Source organism: Ochlerotatus camptorhynchus, unplaced genomic scaffold (assembly GCF_037179485.1).
Source record: "Ochlerotatus camptorhynchus isolate MF236.1 unplaced genomic scaffold, CSIRO-AGI_Acam_v1.1 ptg000158l, whole genome shotgun sequence".
In the NCBI taxonomy this organism is placed as follows: Eukaryota; Metazoa; Arthropoda; class Insecta; order Diptera; family Culicidae; genus Ochlerotatus; species Ochlerotatus camptorhynchus.
The window spans coordinates 457,711-482,702 of NW_027040648.1; the positions used below are offsets into that span (position 1 = coordinate 457,711).

At 46.8% G+C, this 24,992-nt stretch overlaps 1 protein-coding gene across 1 annotated transcript; it reads right to left on the minus strand.

The window, feature by feature from the left end:
* Positions 1-5,096: 5,096 nt before the first annotated feature.
* Kap3 (kinesin associated protein 3) lies at positions 5,097-23,084 on the minus strand. Its single transcript, XM_065222139.1, has 9 exons — positions 22,825-23,084; positions 22,553-22,670; positions 11,799-12,222; positions 11,150-11,286; positions 9,950-11,089; positions 9,726-9,891; positions 9,324-9,667; positions 9,018-9,256; positions 5,097-6,235 (listed from the first exon to the last, which is right to left on the minus strand). The coding sequence occupies exons 1-9, from the start codon at positions 22,989-22,991 to the stop codon at positions 6,196-6,198; spliced, it is 2,775 nt and encodes a 924-aa protein (XP_065078211.1). The 5' UTR covers positions 22,992-23,084; the 3' UTR covers positions 5,097-6,195.
* Between the last annotated feature and the right edge of the window lie 1,908 nt (positions 23,085-24,992).

The following is a 24,992-nucleotide window of genomic DNA, read 5'->3' on the forward strand; positions in this document are numbered from 1 at the left end:
ATACTATTCGCCGTGAACTTCTTGAGTCGTTTCAACAACTGCCCCGGATCGAAGCACTGGGAGGCAGTGAAGCACCTTCTCAAAAATGAAGTTAATGTATTATGCGACCGGTGACTCCAAGCTCGTTAGTTATTCTGATGCGGACTGGGCGCCCGATCTTGACGACAGAAGGTCAACGAGTGGATACGTATTCCTGCTGCAAGGAGGAGCAGTATCCTGGTGCAGTAAGCGACAGACTACCGTATTTCTCTCAACGTGTGAGGCGGAGTACATGGCGTTGCTGCTACGGTACAAGAGGCGTCATGGTGGCGAGGACTGGTGTCGTAGTTTGGCGAACAAGATCCAATCGAGTTGTGCTGTGACAACCAAAGTACAATTTGTATCGCGCGGAACGGCGGATACACACCCCGGACAAAACACATAGATATCCGGCACCATTACATCCGTGATGCGTTGGACCGGAAAACTATCAAACTCAACTACGTCAAAACCGAAGACCAAGTTGCAGATGGTTTGACGAAGCCACTTCAGCGAGTCAAGCTTAAACGCAACCAAAGAGCAATGGGATCGCATATTTGAAGACGCCAGGAGTGTTGAAGATCAGTAAGCTGCGTCTACATCAGTAGGCTAGTTATTATATGCGACAATAAATTTTCATTCTACTTCTAACCGTCAACCGAACCAGGACGTTCTCATTGCCTACTCCCAATAACTTTAATCTCTTCAAATTTCTGCAATTGTAGGGCGAATTGATATTTGAGAAATTGTTTGCGAGTTTATTCATATAGCCATGTTGCAGCATTTGGCTACACAATACAAGCGCGTAAAGGAACTGCAAGCGGACAAAGATCCGAAGAAACAGCCGAAAACTGCTGCTGAAAGAAATCTATGTTACCGAGACAGAATCAGAACGACTAGAGACAACATTGCTTTATCTACTGGTTGGGATGCTGGAGAAGAGTCTTCAAGACAAGGTAGAACACTTGACTATCCCTTTGAAACAAACATGTATAGGGTAAACGCTCCTATAGTTGCGGTACGTTAGAAGCGTTAGGTTCCTATAGTTGTGTATTGAGTCTCCATGCACAACTATAGGAACCTAACGCTTCTAACGTACCGCAAGTATAGGAGCGTTTCCCCTAGTACATTGTTTGTAACGTATTAATTCGCCAATAACATCATCGCCCTTCACCAAAATGTTCACCAATCGGTCCATGTGCAACGCACCGCTATCATCTCCAAGAACATCGAGGAAATAAGTCCACAGCATTGTTCTTAACTGGCTTGCAAGTTTTCAACCCATTGGTCTTTTTCAGGACCACACATAAAACAGCGTCTGACTGGCATCCAGCGGCTGAATAAGAAATGATCTTCCCCGGAAGCTACACCTAAGATGGCAGCCCCATCACGGCGGATAGGAGACCTTAGGCCAACCACCTACTGTCTCTGAAACCTTTACAATTGTTACAGAAACCAACAGAGAAAGACATCGAACTGATTTAACGGCAATGACTTTTAGCGCAAAACAACGGACACGAATTAGATCATGGAATGTATTGACGTTAGCCCAGCAGGGTAAACTGGCACAACTCGCCAACGAGGCGCGACGCATGAAGCTAGAAATCCTGGGACTGAGTGAAGTTCGTTGGCCAAACTTTGGAGAACACAAACTGCCGTCGGGACAGGTACTACTATACTCTGGTATTCGAGGTGAAAACGCTCCCCGCCATCGTGGAGTTGGTCTCCTACTTAGCGTCCAGGCAAGTGCTGCGCTCATCAAGTGGGAGCCTGTTAATGAGAGGATAATCGTTGCCAGATTTAGAACACGGGTTCGTAACCTTACCATAATCCAATGTTATGCGCCAACCGATGCTGCCGAGCTACAGGACAAGGAGAATTTTTACAGTCAACTGAATGCCGTCGTGGATAAAGTTCCAAAGGGTGACATCAAGATCTACACTGGCGACTTCAATGCGAAGATCGGCTCCGACAACACGGACTATGAGCGTGTCATGGGACGCCATGGTCTCGGCGAAATGAGCGAGAACGGTGAGCTGTTTGCAGAATTTTGTGGCAATAACGACATGGTGATCGGGGGCTCGCTCTTCCCCCATCGACCAGTGCACAAAGTCACGTGGGTTTCCCGTGATGGACATACCGAGAATCAGATCGACCACATATGCATCAGCCGAAAATGGAGACGGAGCCTTCTTGATGTCCGGAATAAACGCAGCGCCGACATCGCGTCTGACCATCACCTTCTAATCGGTAAAATCCGCCTACGCATGGCGCGGATCCAGCGACGGGAGGAGAGACTCGGGCGGCGGTTCAACACACGCCGACTTGAAGATCCAGCGGTAAAAAGGTCTTTTGTTCATGAACTTGAGACTCGAGCTGCGGACGTTCCAGAGGAAAGAGTGGATCACAGATGAAACCTGGCGGAAGATTGAGGAGCGTAGAGAAGCAAAAGCCGCGATAGAGCGGGCGAGAACCAGAGGAGCCAAGAACGAAGCCCGTCAACGGTACTCGGCTCTAGAGAAGGAAGTCAAGCGCTCTTGCAGACGGGACAAGCGAGCGTGGGTGAACTCCCTGGCCGACGAAGGGGAGAAAGCCGCAAACACTGGCGATATACGCCTCCTCTACGATATCTCACGACGCCTGAGTGGAGCAAGGATGAAACCGAGGATGCCAGTGAAGGACACGACTGGACAATTGCTTACCGACCCCACTGACCAGCTGAAACGCTGGTTTGAGCACTTCGAACAACTTCTTCAAGTTTCGGCGGCCAACCAGCCATCAACATCTCGGCATGATCCGCCTAGGGTGCGGCGCATCACTCGTGTCAATTCCGAGGCCCCATCACTGCAGGAGATTGAAGCAGCTATCCGAAGCATGAAATCCAACAAGGCTCCAGGGGTATATCGCATATCAGCAGAGATGCTCAAAGCTGACCCCATGCTATCCGCACAAATGTTGCATCAACTATTCTGTAATATCTGGGACACCGCGACTTTTCCGGCCGACTGGATGCAGGGCATCTTAGTGAAGGTCCCAAAGAAGGGGAATCTGACTGTGTGCGACAATTGGCGAGGCATCATGTTACTGTGTATTGTTCTCAAAGTTCTGTGCAAAGTTACCCTGAATCGGATACAGGAGAAGATCGACGCGACTCTCCGACGGCAGCAGGCAGGATTCCGTGCCGGAAGATCTTGTGTGGACCATATTGTCACGCTCCGCATCATCCTGGAGCAGGTCAATGAATTCCAAGAGTCCCTTTATTTGGTATTCATTGACTACGAAACAGCTTTCGACCGTCTCAATCATGAGAATCTGTGGGGCGCCCTGAGACGCAAGGGAGTCCCGGATAAAATCGTCAACCTCATCGAAGCGCAGTCTGAGGCTTTCACGTGCAGAGTTCTGCATAACGGAACCTTGTCCGACCCTATCCGGATAGTCGCTGGTGTGAGACAAGGATGTATACTATCACCGCTACTGTTTCTCATCGTAATCGACTAGATCATGGTAGGTGCAATTGACCGTGTACCGAACCGTGGGCTGCTTTGGCAGCCTCCCTAATAAAAATTGTATGGTTAATTTGCTTAACGACGTGTTCTGGGTATCATCCAAACCATTTATGGAATAGTTCAATGATTTGGGTTATCATTCGTTTATGGTTATTTTTTATTAGGGCTATCACCATGGATCATCTCAACGACTTCGATTTGGCTGATGATGTTGCTCTACTAGCACAACGGCGCTCTGATATGCAGAGTAAGCTCAATGACCTAGCCGAACGCTCCTCTGCGGCGGGTCTCACCATCAACGTCAACAAGACCAAATCGTTGGATATCAACACGGGCAACCCTTCCAACTTTACGGTAGCGGGGCAAGCAGTGGAGAAGGTCGAAAGTTTCCAATATCCAATAATCAAGAAGGCTAGGGCTGCCTTTGCGAGTTTACGAACCAGATAAGTCAACGCACCAAAATCCGAATTTTCAACTCGAACGTGAAATCTGTGTTGTTATACGCCAGCGAGACGTGGTGTGTATCAGCGGGGAACACTCAAAAGCTGCAGGTCTTCATCAACCGATGCCTGCGGTATATAATTCGTGCCTGGTGGCCTCACAACTGGATCTCGAATGCCGAGCTCCATCGTCGATGTCATCAGAAGCCGATAGCAACAGAAATTCGAGAGCGAAAGTGGAGGTGGGTCGGCCACACACTTCGACGGGGCGGAAACGAAATCTGCAAGCAGGCGCTGGATTGGAATCCAGCAGGACATCGCAGCAGAGGCAGACCCAGGGGCTCATGGCGGCGGAGCCTCAATAAGGAAATTAAGCAAGTCGATAGAATCTAAGTCAAGGCAAAAGCGAGCAGCCGCCCAGGATGGAAGTCTTTCACATTGGCCCTTTGCACCGCTGGTGGTGCACAGGACCCTTAACATAACACATAAAAGAATTAAATTAAGAGTTCAAGTAAGAGCTTGTATCCAAGACAAATCGTCCAGGATTGGCTACATGGACACCAATAGAGCACCTCATAAACATAACTCTCAAATTGCTTCTGAATTTCAACCTATCGAACTTTTGCAGTGTTAACGATTTGACATCAAAACTATCTTTGGTAAATCTACAGTCGTGTCTTGGATACAACCTCTTATATTTTTACAACAAAATGTCAAATAATGTGTATTTTTGAAGCATGTTATGAACTTAGCTGTTAACGCAAACCCTAGCAATGAATTCTCCTTAGTATATAAGAACTATATTGATGTCACTCGATCACTTGCGATCAATAGCTAGCGTTCGGATAACGAGAGTAGAGAATTTTGAATAGGCTTTTTGCTCTCTTATCAATTAGAGGAGTGTGATATATACAAGTGAAGTTCAAGAAAGGGGCCTCTCTTTAAACGCTAATTCGGATTTGCGAGGTGTGTATTCCGAGCGTCTCGTAAGTGCCCGCGCCAATCCTAGTGTTGAAGAGAATTTCTGTTAAATGTGCCCCAAGCCGAAGAAATTTCAAACCAAACCCGGCAGAAGTGGCTTCATCGCGCAAGGATGTGATATTTCCTACATTCGAGAGATGCCCGCCGCAAGTTTTTAAAATTATTATATATACTCTATTTTTGTCGCATTTTTGGTTTTCCTTTGTCTTTGAATCCGTACATGTAGTTCTTAAACATATTATCCTAGGGTTAAAATTTGTTAATGATGCGGTTACAGAATATGCAACTAAAGCATTTGAGTTGAACCTTTATTTCAGAACGAAAAAGCGTATAACGTATCCGGATTACCTCAACTCATCAAGCCGAAAGGTAAACATAATCCAAAACAGAACCAACTCAGTGATGGCGAAAACAATAGGGATAACTTAAAAACAAAACAAAAACTGGAATCACTTTATCACAACTCAAAGAAGACTAGACGTAATATATTGTTTTACAGTTCGCACACTCTGTTTCTTCGTTCCCTAACATCCCTATACCTAGGGTGATCGATTGCACGATCACCGTCACGCGCCTATCTAAGTAAACTATGAAGGGTGGGGGAAAGTTAAACTACAGATTTTCGATTCGAATTGTTTGAGTATCAAAACTCCGTTTTTTTTCCACTATAAAGCAGCAATTGTCAAGCGTGATTTTGTGTTCAAATTGATGGGAAAAAGGATTGGGTGCGCAGTGCTATTGAGCTGAAACACACTAACTACTAGCATGCACCTAAGACGGGAGAGATCCAACGATGGAGATTTAGTTCAAAAAAATATTCGCGGAGGCCGGAGGACGAGGCTGAGCAAAAGAAGGGCAGCGCTGATGCTACTAATTCTAACACGGTCTAAGGCTGAGCTCTAGCTGATCTGGGTTTCATGACCTAGGAATCGGTTGTTTTGATCTGTGAGACTATATAAATACTTTCTGCTTTATACGTTTAAAAACTCTATGATGCATCGTCGTAGGAATCTAATAATACCAACATTGTAATAGCATATTTGTTATTTGTTCTTCGGCGCGAAGTAGCACATCCAATCTAATAGCAGCCTCGTTAGCTTTCAACATTCGCCTCCAGTGTGTTTCTTTTTTCTTTTTCCTTGTTGTATCGTTAGTTTGTAAGTTTGTCATGTTATGTACCGTTTGCTTCATTTGCTATATTGTAAGTAGTCAGTACGGTTCGATGGTGCAAGCCGGTCGCGGTCAGTGCTTTAAGTGACCACCTCGAAGTCCTCGAAGTCACGACTGTAGCTGGAATAAGGTGCAAAATTGAGACGATTTAGTTGGGTGTTTGAGGATTCGGGTTTCGTTCAGTGCAAGCAGAGATGGCAGGTGTATTTTGTAAAAATCTTCCCCGAGATTGACGAAATGTCTTCACATGTCTTCACCAGTACTATTCCAAAGAGTTGGGGAAGTTATTCAATATTTCAGATTTATAAAACTGAGTTTTTACAGACGTAGGGAGACTAGAAGCGTTTGATCATTTATTGGAACGTTCTCCGTTGAATTCCATAGACGATGGGAGGCCCGATTCCATACGTTGCTCGTTCACTTAGTTCCAAAAGGATTTCGGGTGTAGCTTAAGTTTGCGCTGGATGCCTCGTTGGAAACTTGAAAAGCATTCACGACTGACTCGCTGGTACATGTGATTCAGCCTCACATAATGTAGTTTCAGAGGAAGCGTGCAATACTTCGTAAATCTTCTCAATGCTGCTCTCTTGATTGACTTCAACCTACGTAGCTCTCGCGTCTGCCAGGGAGGGTGAGACACTTTGTAGTGAGTTCTTTTCGGGACGTGTCTGTCAATGACATATGCCAAGACATGTGGAAAGGTTTGCGCTGCAGCCTCAACGTCATCTGGATCAAGGATGTTCTCCCATACCATGCCAGACAATACATCTATGGTGGTCAGCTTTACGGAAGTCATAAGAAACCGTAGCAGGATAGTCGTCGAAATCACGCACGAGATTGTCCTCAACAGTGACAATTAGTGGAGGGTGATAGTTAGTGCACAAGGAGCCGAGGAAACTGATGGAGCCTTGTCCTGTGTGCTCACGAAGCAGAGGTCCAAACTACGATCATTTTCGTTAACTACATGGTTAATTTGAGACAGCGCCGCTGCGCTGTAGTTGTCGAGAAGGCTAACAGCTCCTGCGTGAAATGTAGAGCTATTCAGGATCTGGATACAGGAATCCGCTATGAGATGGACTCCACGAAACGCCTGGCAGATTGAAGTCACCAAAAATGAATATCTCATCAACTGGAGTGGCACTTTCGATAACTGTGAAAACTGACCGACATTGAGTATCGATGAGTTCATTGTCCCGGACTCGATCAGGTCCCATCGTTGTCGTACAGCACGTTTGACTTCTTCCCTTATCGCGTCCATGGCTGGTATTTGGATAGCATGTGGGACGTTGTTTCTAGCTTCATCAGCAAGACGGTCTGCTACAACATTTTCTTGGATGCCTGCATGGCCGGGGATCCAGCAGAGTTGAACGTTTTTGGATTGGATTGCCGCCTCGATACTGTGGATCTTCCCACCTCCAGCGCAGATAAACAACTGGCAGAGTCCTTTAGAATGGTTATTTGCGTCTTGCGTGAAGTGTTGAGTGCTAGTATACTTTTTGACGTCCCAGATGATCGTTGATTTTGGAACATGCCATTCGTGGTCTGTGTTCCTATGACGTTGGCAAATTTGGCGGAAAGTTGCATTGGTTTCTTCGGTGAAAAGCTCTTCTGTTCTTTGGACAACAAGGAGATCGGAAGCATCCAGAAGGCGAATCGTTAGTCGTGCTGTAGGACCAGAAAGTCGTACGGCAACGCCAGCCTCGGCCATGATACCAAGCGTGGGGCTAGTGACGAAGGCTCCGGATGCGAGTCTGACCATCCGGTAGTATGACTAGACCTGACTAGACCCATTCCATAGAGGAGGCGTGACGTGATGGTCGCAGATCCTACATGTAGCAGTGAACGTCGTGCTCCTCGAGGTAGCTTTGCTCCAACCGTTGTCAAGATTCGTAGTCGCGTGGTGCAGTTTTTAGCAGACAGGGTACAGTAAGCTTTGTAGTTGAAGGTCCGATCCAGTGTGACTCCTAAAATTTTAAGCAGCTTTGTTTTTGGAACTGGAATTCGGTCGATGATTATGTCCTTCTTAGGCTGCTGACGAGCCTTGGGGCTACCGTAGAAGATGTTTGATTTATTCGCCGATATACAAAATCCAATGCTTTTCGCCCATTTTACTACCGTGTTGACAGCCAATCTGTAGTTTCCGTCCTAAGAGCTGAGCAACCAATAAGATGTCGTCCGCATTTGATACCACACGAAACATAGGTTGCATTGCCACGAGGAACAATGTGACAGACAATACAGAACCTTGTGGGACTCCGTTCGCCAGTGGATATAGGCCTGAGTGATGTCCTCTTACAGCTACCTTGCTTCAGTGTCCAAGTGTCTCCAAGTGGTGTCGTAGGCTTTGGACAAGTCCAAAGACGCGATTATGCAATGTTCGTCCTTTGCATGTAGGTAGCTTTCAAGTTCGGCGAAATGCGTGTCGGTGCAGTGGCCGGATCGGAAAGCGTGTTGGCGTTTATCAAACCTTTCTTCTGATCCTAATTCCGTAATAAGTCATCTGCTAGCCATCCTTTCGAAGACTTTGGACATGTAATTTATAAGTGTAATCGGCCGAAAAGCAGCAGGTCCGGTCTCATTGTTCGGGAAGTCTCCAAATGCGATTCAGCAACTCTAGAAGCGCGGTTTTCACTGAGGTAGGAAGCCGTTGGAGCATGGGATACCCAATACAATCAGGACCCGCAGAAAAGCCCCGTTTTTTGTCGAGAGCCCGGAAGAGTTCACCTAGGGAATCATTAGTACATTGATCCGAGGGAAGTATTGAAATGTGTATGTAGTAATTAGCAGAAAGCATAATTTTTACAAAATTGAGCTCTTCAATTTCAAAATTAAGGAGAAGTGTTGGAAGTGTAATTCTCTTGGAACACAATGTGCCATCGAAAAAAAATTTATCACCACTTACCGACTCATCGGTCTGCTGTAGTTGGACATGGCAGAAGTGGACCGGTTGTTGCCCTCGCCATCGTCGTTCGACTCCCCGGACTGATACAGCATACACTGGTCCAGGTAGTCCGCCGTCAGATACGCCGGCAAATCCCCATCATCGTCGTCCATCGGGCCATAGTCCTGGACGTCGTCCGTTTCCTCCTGCGTTTCCACCATGCTCAACCATTGGGAGTTGTGGTTCCGGAATTTCTCCAACTGGCATGAAAAACAGTTCAAACTTAACAATCATCATCCGGTTACCAACAACCTACACCCGCCTCACCTTGATCCGCGAGGCCCACTCGTTGTCGGTGATGGCAATGATGTCCAGGCAGAAGTCGCACACCTTCCGGATCTCGGCGTTCTTGTCGTGCATCAGATCGATCAGATAGGCGGGCGATTCCGTTTCCTTGATCATGTACACCCGGGTGCTCTCGTTCCGCAGGACCTGCTGGAACACGAACACAATCTGCAGGACCATCTCGTCGTCCTCCTGCTTCGCCTTTAGCAGCTCGATCAACGACAGAATCACATCCGCTTTGCACAGCAGCATAGCGCAGGATTCATCGGACGCGCAAGTGCCGAGGAAGACGACCGTTTCCAGGACCAAATCGTCCTTGTATTTACCTGTTTGGATAATTAGAAGTTACCCTTTGAAAGGTACACAAAGTTCAACCCTTCCTACCTGGTACCAGCATGTTTCTGATCAGCGGAATAAGATTAAAGTTGTGAATGATTTGCGAGTAGTCCAGATCGGGCAGGGCCAGATTGCCCAGCATGCCCAAGCATTCGACGGTGAACTCCTCGTCATCGCATTCGGTAAGGATTTTCGCCAAATCTCCCACGAAGTCCTGAAATCAAACGACAATCGAAATCCCCGATCCAATTCGCCACAAAGAAAAAACTCACCACAAAATGCAGCCTCAGTGTTTCGTGCAGCGAGATGTTCCGGATCAGCTTCATCATCAGCGTGTCCTGGTACTTGAATGCCCGGGACATTAAATTGTGCAGCCGGTTGTTCTCGATCATCATCGCCGCATTGCGCTTGTTCAGTGCCAAGTTGATCCCCAGAGCAATCAGGTCCGGATCGGACTTCTGATTCAGGTTCAACAGCAACATGTCCGTCACGACCGGGACGCAATCCGTGTAGGTAAACATAGATTTGATCTTATCGTCCAGACTCATGTGGTAGAGGATCTTGGTCACTATCTCGTGATGTTTGTCATCGCTCAAGAACGTAACCAGCTTCGGTAGGAAGCCGACTCGTATCATCTTCGCCCGTAACCGAGCGTCGAAGGATAGATTGAACAGGAGTTTGAGCGTCACCTGCACTAGGTCTTTCTGCGACTGCAAAAGACGCGGGAGCTTCTCCACAATGTTCAGGTCGTACATTTCGTCCTTGTTGTCGCGAACGATCGAAAGCTTCTTCAGAAACGTCACGACCAGGACCAGCAGGTCAAAGTTCTGCCGCTCCAACGCCTTCAGCAGCATCTTAACGATATTCTTCTTGCGCATCTTTTCCTCTAGTTTGACATTTTCTGCAATGTTCAGTAGTAGGTAGAATGCTACCCTCAGGAGCTGTTCTTGCTTCTTGGCAAAGATCTTGAATTGTTTGTTGATTTTGTCATAGTCGTCTTTCTGCTTCTTTGGATCAGGCTTCTCGCTTTCCGGGGATTGGTTATCGAGGCTATCATTGGAAGCCGTGGTTTCCTTATTCAGCTGTTCGTGATAGCTATTGTTCATAGAATGTGCTTTGATCAGCGAGGAACTCATGCTTCCGTGATAGCTAGCCCAGTTGCCGGACTTGGGCCGTTGCTTCAGCTCCGGTATCCTTCTCCGCGGAGGTTCCATCTCCTTGGGCTTCTCCTGATCGATGATCGTGTCCAAGTACTCGGCACTCTTATTGACTTCCTTCTCTTTCTCCTTTGCCTTCTCACCACTGCCACCACCACCACCACCACCAGTACTCTTCCTGGCATCCAAGTCGGTCTTCATCTGATCGTACCGACGCAGCTCGTAGTCGATGACGTCCATGCACAGGGAACCGATCTAAAATTTGACGTTATCAGTGAAATTTTAGTTTCTAAAATACACCGAACCCAAACTCACCTTGTAGTTAACAATCACCGAGTGGAAATTAGTATACGTTGAAAAGCAGAAAAAGATGTAGATTATATTGGTGGAAAGGTCCAACGATCGGCGCCAGTCTTCGCGAAGCACCCGCGAAAGGGCACTCAGAACAGCCTCTGCAAAACACAAAGAAAAACGACACTCCTGCTAATTAAATCAGAAAAACAGAAAACAAGATCTCCAACGATCACGGCTCACTGGGTAACGAGGTCAAGATCAATCGATCGCGATTTTTCTCTTATTTATTGCATACCCAAACAAGCCCAACTCTAGTGATCGATTCATTGTCATTATTGGTGGGTTTGTTTTGTGGACATTCACCTCCTTCTTCAAATGCCATCGCTTTGTAGTTGCCACACACAGCGACGCACCACCTTCTTTTCGGGTGATCTTTTGACGAGCATCGCGATCATGTAACCGGCTCATCGCGGCACTGTTGTGTTTTTACTCTTTTACAGTACCTTTCTCTTTTCGTCCGAACTCTAACGTTAAACTACTTTTTAAAATCGCAATGATCAACGGCTCGCGATAAGCGCAGCAATGTAAAATGCTAATCGCTCGAACGCATTCAGCGTGCAAAGGCACGCATAAATTACGACGTTTCCTATAGCTTGTTGCCACTACTCACCATTCTTCTCCAGCTCGCCCAGATTGTCCGGATCCCGGGCTAGTTGCAGAATCAGCCTCGATCCCTTGATCTTCTCCGGCAGGTCCTCGTACAGCAGCTCAATGTACTCGTCTATGTTCCTGATGGTGGCTTTTTCCGCTTCGTGTACACTTGCCTTGCCGGGAGCGTTTCCACCTCCGATCCCAGTGGCACCACCGCCGGCACCGGACGTACGCGATGCCGATCGATGACCGGTAGCGGTGGCACCGGTTCCGGTTGCCGGACTTTCGACATTCTTACGGTTCTTCAAGTAGTAGATGATCTGTTCGATGTCGGACAGCTGGGACTTGTGAATGAGGTCGCACTTTTCCACCACTTCCCGCGCCAGGACGGCCGGGTCGGTTTTGGCGTTCAGCGATTTCAGCCGGATTATCCGCTGACAGTCCTGGAGGGAAGGATGAGGGAGAATGTTACGTATTATTTATGTGAGCAATGAAGAAAAGAGTTCGTTTGACGTAGGACTACGTCTGTGATTTCTATATGGGGGTACACTTTGTGAAAACCGAAAATGGAACATGTAACAAAATTATGAAAGATTTTGAACGATAGTAACTCAGCTGCCCTTGGACCAATTTCAATAATTTTATCACCAATCGATCAGATATATTTCTACGCATCTGTTAAAATTAAGACTTTATAATTTTTCAAGATTTCACTATTGAAAATTGCACTAATGTGCAACTGTTGCGTAAAACCCCATAGGGCTGTCCATTGTAGTTTTTTAATACATTGAATACTAACATTTTGTGGATAGACTATTAGCAGGAAGGAAGCTTATCTTTGATTCGAAAACAGAACAATTTCAAATGCATTTAATAGTGCCACCTAGCGGTGTCAAGAACGTTTTTTACACTGAAAATATTGGTGTCATTGATTGACTTTAGATTACAGTCAAATTTCGCTCGTTGGACTAGCATTAAGTGGGCTCCCGATAGTTGAACTGTAGCCCACCTAAATCTAAGTCAAACGTCATTTCTGACAGTGCTGATTCCTTTTTGAGGGGCTCATAGACGCTCACCCCAACAATCCTGGTTGCTTTCGACAGCATAGAGTTGAAATCGTTGGCTCTCAAACGCTACTTCTGGGAACACAAAGAGACAAAACCAAACTCTAAGACTAGTAGGTCCCGAAAAAACGTGCTCAACTATTTGGCTCAGCTCTGGTACTATCTTCGGTCTCAAGCTAATCGATTCACCCCTCGAAACATAGGAAAATCCACTAACTCCTCATTTTATCTGTCAAACTTTCATAGCGAATCAAAACAAACATTGTGTTGTACTAGAATTTTTACTAGAATGGGGTACGTTAATCGAATTGCTTGGGACCAATAGGCTAGTGAGCCAATTTAAAATCGTTAGTTTCGTATTGATTGTTAGCAAATCTGTGTAACCTCAAATCCGCTGCGTGACTATAATACCGTTCTACGGTTAACGAGATGTTGTCGATTCAAACTTACCACATTCGTAATCACGCACTACGACTAAAACAGGAAGGAACCGTCCAGTCTGTATTCGTACGAAACGACAAAGTCTCCATCAAGCTTCCTGGTCAGAAATGCAAATCTTCGGTGTTTTTTGTTGGAGACAACTACCTAGCGAAGCACCCCTACTACTTCGTACGCCGTTGGGCTCGTACGTGGCAGCTTTGACTGTCACGAATACTTCGGAATAATTTTAATGTGTTTTTCGTGCTAAAACCGTTTTTGCAAGTAGCCCACGCGGAAGTTGAACAATGGATTAGAATCAGAATGGCGCCGTCAGACATGAAATCGGAGGTCGCCACGAAAATCGAGGAGTAGGTATGTCGCGTTTGCGTCCGCTCCGATCAGGGCGGCGAGTATAGCGGGAAGCAGTTGCGTTCATTTTACAAGCGTGAAGGAATCACACCCCAACACACCGCCGGCTACAGCCCACAACAAAATGGGATCGCGGAACGGAAGAACCGTTCCCTCATCGAAATGGTACGGTGCATGTTGTTCGATGCACAGCTGGAACAGCGATATTGGACAGAGGCGCTAAACACGGCCGTATATCTCCAAAACGTTTCGCCAACAAAACCCCTCGACGCCACACCTTACGAGCTTTGGAACGGCGTGAAACCCAAGGTCGATCACCTGAAAATATTCGGCTGCGCTGCGTGGGTTCACATCCCGAAGGTGAAGAGGAAGAAGCTGGACGCAACAGCACAGAAGCTGACTTTCGTGGGCTATTCGTCGGAACACAAAGCTTATCGCTTCGTCGGCAAAGCCACGCGAAAGATCTACGTGAGCCGGGATGTCAAGTTCATCGAGAACGGCGCGGACACCAATTCAACGGAAGAGTCGAATGCAGGCAACGGTGAAGACGTGGAATTCGATCTGTTTTCACAACGAAACCCGAACGTACCCGAAGACCGACCAGAAACGGAAGAAGATTACGATTCGGCGGTCGAAGGGGACATTCAATCATGAGTTTCTCGATTTCAGCGATGAAGATCCTCTACTCGGAGAAGAAACTAACAAGGAAGCAAAGGCACCAAGGCGATCGACACGCGCGACGAAAGGCATTCCGCCTCAGCGTTTCGATAATATTACCAGCGTAACGAAGCATGCAAGCGAAGAACCCCAAAGCTACTCCGAAGCGATCGAAAGCACCGAAGCGGTCGCGTGGCAAGCTGCGATGCAGGAGGAGATTGAAGCACTTCAAGACAATGGCACTTGGGAGCTCGCTCCACTACCCCCGGGTCGCAAGGCGATGGGCTGCAAATGGACGTTCAAAAAGAAGGAGGATGAACACCGACGAGTGGTGCGACACAAAGCGAGATTAGTCGCACAAGGATTCGCACAGAAATTCGGCCAGGACTATAACGAGGTTTCCGCCCCCGTCGTTCGTCAGACTACCCTTCGAATGGTCCTCGTACTGGCCAGCAAGCAGAGGATGTTGGTTAAGCACCTCGACATAAAGAGTGCCTACCTGTACGCGGACACCTCCATGAAGCAACCGCCTGGCTTCGTTCAAGACAACGGTATGGTATGTCATCTCAAGCGCAGCATTTACGGGCTCAAGCAGTCCGCTCGAGCATGGAATAAGAAAATCTACGGAGTTTTCAAGTCCATGGCTTTCCGCCAGGCGGACGCCGATGCGTGCCTGAACATCCGGAACTGCAACGGGAAACAGACGTACATCCTGATATGCGTCGATGATATGGTCCTCGTCTGCAACTCCGAGGAAGAATTCGAGCAGATTCGCCGACAGCTGCAGAAACACTTCAAGCTTTCCTGCCTAGGCGAACACAAACACTTCCTGGGAATTCACGTGAAGATGAATGGCGATTATTACACTCTCGATCAAGCAAGCTACATCGACAAGCTGATTCGTCGATTCGGACACGACCAGGCGAAGCCATCGATTGTCCTCAAGCAAAAGGAGGAGCATGAATTGCCTACAAACACGTCATACCGCAGTTTGGTGGGCAGTTTGCTCTACGTCGCGGTCAACACTCGGCCAGACATCTGCGTGGCCGTTTCACTGCTGGGAAGGAATGTCACCAATCCTACCAACCGCGATTGGACCGAAACCAAGAGAGTCCTCCGATACCTGAGGGCTACGAACGACCACCGTTTGCACCTGGGTTCCAGATTTGGTATTGGAAACTGTTACGAGTCATACAAAAAAATTAAAGTCCATACAAAAAATGTGACAAAAGGGGGAGGGGGATTCAAAATGGGACAAATTTGCGTGACAAACATAATCAGTGCCAACATTTCAAAGGGGCGTAATTACATTTGTAAACAATGGCTTTAGCCATCGATTTCTCGCGAATAAAAGCTCACTCATAAAAATTTATGACATCAACAGGTAGATTAATGTTTCCTCTACTAGGTAGCATTGTTAACTTGGAGAAGCCATTGTTTATAAAAGCAATTACGCCCCTTTGAAATGTTGACACTGAAATGATGATGAGCTGTCAAGGACTCGCGCTTATTGCTGCTTACACCTAGGCTTACACTACACGGAACAAATCAGTTGGAGACAACTACCTAGAGAAGTACCCCTACTACTTCGTACGCCGCTGGGCTCGTACGTGGCAGCTTCGACTGTCACCCTGCGATGTCATCATGCGCATCGACACACACAAGCACAAAAATAGTTGGCGGACGTCGGCCACCCTGTAGAACTGCGGGAATACAAAAGTGGCGACTTCGGAATAATTTTAATGTGTTTTTCGTGCTAAAACCGTTTTTGCACGTAGCCCACGCGGAAGTTGAACAATGGATTCCTATCAGAATGGCGCCGTCGGACATGATCTCCAACAGTCGATGAATATGTCGCCGGGCCAGCAACAATATCAGCAGCAGCAGATTCCGTTCCTACGTACACCGCAAATTCACCAGCCTGCACTTCAGATCGATCCCGAGATGTACCGGTTCCAGCAGGAGAATTACATCACGGAAATGTTCCGCCAACAGCAAGAGGTTATGCAGAGACAGCAGGAAGCTATGCAACAGCAGCAGTTGGCCTTCATGAAGCAACAGGAGCAGCTCATGTGCAACATTATGACGTCGATCCAGGTGCAGGTGCCACCGAATCCGGAAGCGATATTGGAGTCGCTTGCGAATCACATCAAGGAGTTCCACTTCGATCCGGATGGCAGCGTGACGTTCGCTGCTTGGTACAAGCGGTACGAAGATTTGTTTGAGAAGGATGCCAGTCGTCTTGACAAGGAGACGAAAGTACGCTTGCTGATTCGTAAGCTAGGAATGTCCGAACACGAGAGGTATGTAAGCTTTATTTTACCTAAAACACCGAAAGATTTTTCATTTGAGGAGACGGTGTCGAAGCTAACCTCGTTGTTCGGGGCATCCGAGTCAGTCGTCAGCCGCAGGTATCGCTGCCTACAGATCTCGAAGCAGCCTGGAGAGGACTATGTCACGTACGCTTGCCGGATAAATAAGTCGTGCGTGGAGTTCGAACTTACGAAGCAGTCGGAAGAACAGTTTAAATGTCTGGTTTTCGTCTGCGGGCTTAAGTCGGAGCGGGATGCGGAACCAGGCTTTTGACGCGTATCGAAGAGAAGTGTGATGTGACGTTGGAGCAGTTGTCGGAGAGGCAGCAATGATCGAGTATCAGACTGGCTGTGTGAAAGCGCTGAAATCCAGACAGCATCCTGGAAGGTTCCCAGCACGTCAGCCGAAGCAGGGCTCGAAGTACGGCTTTGATTCCAGAAGCAACGCGAGTGGGCCCAAATCAGTTTGTTGGCTCTGTGGTGCTAATCACTATGCCAGGGATTGTTCGTTTAAGAACCACAAATGCAGTGATCGTGGTACGGTCGGACATAAGGAGGGATACTGCCACAGTGCTGGGAAAGCGAAGTTCAGGAGGTCCGATCGACGAAAAGGAAACGCCGCTGCGAAGGTGGTGACGGTGAACGCCTGTAGTGCAACGAAGTGCAGGAAGTATGTACCAGTGGACATGCAACTGCAACTAGACACAGGGTCTGACATTACCATCGTTTCAATGGGGGAACGTGGCGCAAAATCGAAAGCCCTTCGTTGTGTGCGCCAACGATCGTCGCAAAGACAGCTGCTGGAAAGATTTTGAACATAGAAGGCGAATTTTCTTGCGAGATGATGATCAACGGTATGAAATCGGAGGGTACAGTGCGAGTTTCTCGTGAGCAACTTCAACTCCTCGGGTCCGATATGATGGAAGTGTTTGGACTGTGGTCGGTACCCTTCAATGCGATTTGCTGCCAGGTCGGTAGTAAAACATCCTATGTGGAGACACTCAAGGCGGAGTTTCCAGCGGTTTTCTCCCACAAGTTGGGCATCTGTACGAAGATGAAGATCAAGTTGGAGCTGAAGTCAGGCAAATCTCCCGTGTTCCGGCCGAAACGCCCGGTCGCTTACGCGATGCAGCGGGCTGTGGATGATGAACTAGACCGACTGGAGCAGGAACAGATCATCACGCCAGTAGACTTCGCGGAGTGGGCCGCTCCAATTGTGGTGGTCCGCAAGTCAAGCGGGTCAATTCGGATATGTGGTGACTATTCAACGGGGTTAATTGACTCGTTACAGCCTCATCAGTACCCACTCCCGTTACCACAGGATATCTTTGCTAGTCTGGCTAACTGCACCGTTTTCAGCCAGATCGATTTGACTGATGCATTCCTGCAAATAGAAATGGATGAAGGCTCACGCGAGATGCTTACGATTAACACTCATCGAGGACTGTATAGGTATAATCGTCTTCCACCTGGAGTGAAGGCGGCGCCAGGAGCATTCCAGCAAGTGATCGATACGATGCTCGCTGGCCTTGTTCGTACCAGTGGGTATCTTGACGACGTAGTAGCTGGTGGTATCGATGCAGCAGACCATATGAGAAACCTTCGTGCCGTGCTTGATAGAATCAAGGAATATGGATTCACCATTCGTCTCAGCAAGTGCTCCTTTGGCAAAGAGCAAATTCGTTACCTAGGCCATCTGCTCGATCGCCATGGGTTGAGGCCTGATCCAGCGAAAGTTGAGGCTATCAAGCAGCTACCTGCACCTACGGATGTCAGCGGAGTGAGTTCGTTTTTGGGCGCTGTAAATTTCTACGGGAAGTTTGTGCCAAACATCCGGTCTCTACGTTTTCCGCTAGATGAGCTGCTTAAACAAGGAGTGAAACTTCGATGGACGGTGGAATGTCAGCGAGAATGAATGCAGACGCATTACGATCCAAGGCACGAGATAGTGGTTTCTGCGGACGCTTCATCGGTCGGTGTTGGCGCTACCATCAGCCACAGGTACCCAGATGGCTCGATGAAGGTAGTACAGCACGCCGCCCGCGCACTCACGAAGGCTGAACAGCGGTACAGTCAACCGGACCGTGAGGGATTGACTGTAGTATTCGCAGTGACGAAATTTCATAAGATGATCTTCGGGCGCAGATTCCGTCTTCAGACAGACCATGCGCCATTGGTACGGATTTTCGGCTCAAGCAAGGGAATTCCCTTATACACCGCTAATCGTTTACAACGTTGGGCGCTAATTCTTTTATTATACGATTTTACCATCGAATATGTGCCTACTGCTAAGTTCGGTAATGCTGACGTTTTGTCCACGGCTAATTGACAACCATGTCAAACCAGATGAAGATTATGTCATCGCGAGCATCATCTTGGAGGATGACATCAGGTCAGTGGTGAACGAAGTAGATAACGAGTTTCCTCTTAGTTTTAGCACAGTGGAGAAAGATACACAGGCTGACTTAGTGCTACGGAAGGTCTATCGCTTCCTTCGGGATGGTTGGCCCGAAAAGCTCGACAAGTCCGATGCCGAGCTTCAACGTTACTACGCCAGAAAGGATTCGCTGAGCACTACGGATGCGTGCATCATGTTCGGGGAACGGCTCGTCATACCTGAGCAACACCACAAGCGAAGTATGCAGCAACTTCACCAAGGCCATCCAGGGATCGTAAGAATGAAGGCCCTCGCTAGATGTTATATCTATTGGCCTTCCCTGGACCAGGACATCGCGTCGTTCGTGAAGGCATGCAAACAGTGTGCATTAGCAGCGAAATCTCCTCCACACGCAGCACCTGTTCAGTGGCCAACGCCTGGTGGACCGTGGCAGCGCGTCCATATTGATTTTGCCGGACCGATTGATGGAAACTATTTTTTACTGGTCATCGACGCCTACTCCAAATGGCCAGAGGTGATTATAACTCGTCGCATCAGTTCAGTGGCCACAATCGGTATTCTTCGCAACCTGTTTTCTCGCTTGGGGATTCCAGAGACGCTCGTCAGCGATAACGGCCCACAATTTACGAGCGCCGAGTTTCAACAGTTTTGTGCGACCAGCGGCATCCAGCATATAACTACCGCACCGTTCCACCCACAATCTAATGGGCAGGCAGAACGGTTTGTGGATACATTTAAGCGGGCGTTGCGGAAAATCCACGCGGGGAGGAAGACAATGGAAGAAGCGTTGGACATTTTTCTGCTGACGTATCGATCTACACCAAACCGCCAGGTCACGGACGGCCTGTCTCCAGCAGAAGCCATGTTTGGGCGTCGCATCCGTACAAGCCTTGATCTTATTCGCCCTTCAGTACACCCACTTCCAACGCAGCAAGCAGAGGGCACACCAAGAAGAAGCTTTGCACCTCACGACCTGGTCTATGCCAAAATTTACAGTTACAACAAGTGGAGTTGGGAACCAGGGGTCATCTGCAAAAAGATTGGTCGAGTGATGTACTCTGTATGAGTAAGCGACCGACGGCTGACAAGATCGCACGTGAATCAATTGCGTGATCGTGGGGTATCTGCAGGCAGTGAACCAGCTCACCAAAGAAAGCTACCGCTTGATGTCCTTCTAGACAGCTGGAATCTACCTAGGTCTACTGTCCAAGTTGGCTCACCGTCTCTCCCGGATGTACCGATGCCTCAATTGACACCTAGATCTAGTTCGTCGAGTTCAGCAGACTCTCTGGATTTAACGGCGACTAATATGCAGGCTAGTGCGTTGCAAACCAGTACGCCCGTACCATCAACCTCGTCGTCATCTACATCGTCGTCCGCTGCTTCTGGAGACTTCGCATCTGCCGGAAGTGAACCCAGTACTCCAGTGCCGGAGCAACCACGCCGATCTTCTAGGACCAGAAGACCGCCGCAGTGGTTCGACCCCTACCATCTGTATCGAAGAGGAGAGATGTTGGAGATAACTACCTAGCGAAGTACCCCTACTACTTCGTACGCCACTGGGCTCGTACGTGGCAGCTTCGACTGTCACCCTGCGATGCCATCATGCACATCGACACACACAAACACAAAAATAGTTGTCACGAGTAAATGAATAAAGTTGGACTGTTTACTTTTATTACGTTAACAACGCGTTTTAACATTCCGGTTCCAATATCACCGTTTTATTGTATCCAGCGATACTGTTCCGCTTAGGCGGACATCGGACATCCACCCTGTAGAAGTGCGGGAATACAAAAAAATCTGTTCTCAAGATAGAGATAGATATAGATTAAAGAGTAAGAAGCCAGTTGTCTCCTCTTCCTCTTAGATTTGGACTAGGCTTCGGTGGTAGATCTCAAAGCCAGTAACGCACCACGGAAAGGTAATCTACTGACTTACCTCCTGGTTAAAACTTTATCCCATAAACGTTCATGTAAAGTTCCATAACCATTTTTGGTAAGGTCTGTTATGTTTCGCATTTATGCGGGTCCCCTTACAGTTCCTGTAAACACTTTCACAAAATTTTAATCAAAACTCTCCTCAGGAATCGTTCTAAGCCTATTATTTTCAAAATTATCCCTAGAACACCCTTTAAATACTGTTTATAATTTTCTTTGAATTATGTTGGAATTATCCTTAACATTTATTTGCTATCCCTACTATTCCCATCAAGTTCTCCTCAGAATCACATAGGAATTCTCTTTTCAGTTCTTTGCACAACTCCCATGGAATTATTGTAACAACCGGATGGCTTTCGATACTCGGTAATCTTCTGTTCTGTTGCATCTTGACCGTCTCCACGCACTGTTGAATCTTTATTATTTTTAAAATAGAGTAGGTATAATCCCAAATCCATATCCCGAGCTTGTCTCCATGAGACCGAAAAAGTCTGTGTGGATCAGATCGAGAATCGGTGCCTACATCCCAACAAACAATTTAAGCTGCAGGATGTATAAGTTATGTTGGCATTGGGAAACGCTTTCAAATTTGCTTCCCACTGTGACGTACGGCAATACCATTCGCTAAATACGTATTGATTCTCTGTTGAATATCAGCTTCCTATCGGTGTCTTAAAACAAACCACCATGCTTAAAATCTTTCTTGCCGATAATTTGCCATCCATCCGTTTAAAAATAACAATTGTATCTTTTCCCATCAGCTTCTGTTTCGTAGTCTAATTTCCCACTTATCTTGACGGTTCGAGTTGATGAAAGCTTGCCAATCGTGTTCTTGTGTAAGTCACATAAAAGGCAACTTCAATCCTGCTACCTTCCCTGGCTATTTCGTAGATACCTTTAGTTCCTTAGAACAGGAAAAACCGTCGTGTTCATGCAGGACATTGGGAGGCCTCGCAACAGGAACGTCTCTGAAACATCTTCTCCCAGATTTGAACCAGCACATGGATGTCTTGCAAACAGCTCTTCCAATTCGAAGATATGTGCTGCAATGTTTCTTCAAGCTTCTCATCATAGACTATCAAGACTTCTGGCTGTTAAAACTCCAATTGAAGTTGAATAGACCAAACTCCAGCGCGACCAAACTTCTGAATGACTTTCAACTGTTGATTCTGACTGAAATGAGTGCCCTCAATGGCTGGAGCCTGGTTTTTCCACATCAAATGCATAATAGTTGGAAAATTTACGATTCATGAAATTTCAACATTCGAAAACTGAAACTTTTGATCAAATCTGGGTCACCGAAATTTTCTGCAACCGAGACCGAGAATCAGCATAAGGTCACAACGCCGTACCACTTTGCGCACCACCCGTTAATCTGTGTCTGCACTACTCTATTCAGCTCAACTTCCTTATTAGTAACTCGTCTGAACACATCTTGTTATGCCCTTGATACAGCACAGTCACACCGCCGTCGTCTTCATCGTCGTACTGCTGTTTGCAAAAAAAAAATCATCACAACGCACCTTCCTGCTCCATGGCACTATGCTATTACTTTCGTCTCTTCCCTCCAAGAATCCCCTCTCACTGCTTCCAAAATTTGCCCCATGACTCACCTTCCTATCCTCTAGCATGGGATCTCCGGGTTCCCCGAATACGGCCGCCTCCAGTTTGTAGTTGACGATGAGGGCCTTCTCCGTCGGATGTGGCTCGATGGTTCCACCCTTCCATCGTCTGGTTAAAAGGTGATGTTTTTCCCCCAATCGAAATAAAACGAAACAAGCACGGAAAAAATCAATAAACTGGAACTCTCTAGTTGCTACTGACTGGGGCCAAACCACCGAGCAGCAGAGGATATTTCATAATCGCTTCCAAAACGTCTACTTACTTTTTGATGTATTTTGCGTCCTCGGACTGCATCTGGTGGCCACCGCCGTAGCTGCTATTACTGCCGCAGGACGGGGATCGTAATGCCGTCACGATGTAGTACAGATAGTGGATCGTAAATAAAATCAGTGCCAAACCTGCGAGCCAGTGGAAAATACTAGCCAGCATACAACACTTGGGGCGTCGCAAATGGTGCTGCTGTGCTGCTTGCTAGCCATCAAAACCTTCTTCTTGCTGCTGCTCGGTCACTACTACTACTGTCTACGAGTATGCGTCGTCCGCCGTCGTCGCCACTGAACGAACGGTGGTCGAATTTTTTTCAGAACTCGCAAGCGTCGGGACGGCGACTGGAACTCACTTCACTGTCACTGGCAGCAGCAGCAGCGTTGTCAGGTGATTTGATATAGAGAACATTTTTTTCCAATAAAAATAAATTTTCAGTAGTGAAAGAAATTTGAAAAATCCCAGGTTCGCGTAAGTTTACCAGCACATACCAGGTTTAACTATATGGATTAAACTGGTTTGAGGTTTATGCGGAGGTGAAGAAATCGGCCCTTAATGAACAATATCAGTACACCTCTCTTGTATAATAGATAGGCTGGAAACCTCGGTCCGGTCACGACATCGAACCACGCACCAGCAGATTCGTGGAATCGTGACCGTGGCCGGAATTCCCCTGTCCAGTCAGGCCAATCACGCAACTCGGTAGAATGAGAACCAGATTAATGCTTTCTTGCGATGATGCTACTGGCGCTAGTCCGCTGAGAGTGTAAATAAATTCCCCCGAGAGGACAGATGAAATTCTCCCAAGAGGGTAAATAAGATTTCCCCGATTCTCAATTTAAATTTCAAATAAAAATCAAGTATCGTTTATTTTAAAAATATTCGTGTTTGATTTAACAGCTTGTGAACAATAATAAATGTTTATTTTAAACATGATTTTAACGTATGACAACGTATTTTAGAAAACATATTTTAAAATTATATTGAACGCATGAAAAGAGCGCGATTAAGTTGAATCACCTTGGACCTTCGATGCATTTAAATCCCGGATTTGAATGCATTGTCGACCAGTGCTGCAAAAACTCGAAATTACACGGCGATATTGAAAATTCTGCTTTGGTCACTCATTTGACCAACTATAGTGTGTAACGATCAAGAATTTTGGTATAAGTTTGTATATAATTTAATAGGTTTAAATTATGTAAATTGAATTCCTTAGGGGAGGAGGAGGAATACACAAGCATTTTTTTTTTGCTGAAATCTACGTTCAGAATACAGAGTAATAACATAGAGGTAACTCTAAGACTAGAAGGTCCCGAAATAAAGTGCTCAAATTTTTGGCTCAGCTCTGGTACTCTCTTCGGTCCCAAGCTAATCGATTCACCCCTCGAAACATAGGAAAAACGAATAACCCCTCATTTCATGTGTCAAACTTTCATAGCGAATCAAAACAAACATTGCGTAGTACTAGAATTTCGACTAGAATGGGATACGTTAATCGTTTGCTTGGGACCAATAGGCTAGTCAAGTAGTGAGCCAATTTAAAATCGTTTGTTTCGTATTGATTGTTGGTAGTATCGCCACCTGTGGCGAGCATAGTCAATTCCCTTGCGTTTGACGTTTACACACTACCACCATCTGTTCAGCGTAGTGCCCACCACAGTGTACTCAACAGATGGCGGTAATGTTTTAGCGACGATGTTTTACAGTGAGAAATATTCAATGTGTTATGTCTGTTTGTGTTATAGCGCTATCTTGATGGTGGTTTCTGTGTCGCAATTATTTGACAACAGGCTCGATAATTTCGTACGTGACTTTCCACCAATTTGGAAGTGTGTGCGTTTGCTCGTGTCCGTTAGTATAGCGAAAAGTATGCTAATATAAAGTGATGTCAATTATTCGATTTAATTAAAGTTTTGCTGTTAGTGCTAGAGTTTAGTTAGAAACTAAAGTGTGCGTGAATTAGTTGTGTGCGGTAGGAGAGAGTTGCTAAGGAAAAAGGTAATTTGGTGTGCTCGAAATGTGCTGTTTTGTCCGCGCTCGTGCTTGTGTTCAACTTTCTGTTGTAGTGTTGTACCTTCATTCCGCAGCAACCAATTGCGCACCCAAGCGCGATACTTCTCCCCGCCGGACAGAATTTCCCGGCAATTGCCAACCGGCTGGAAG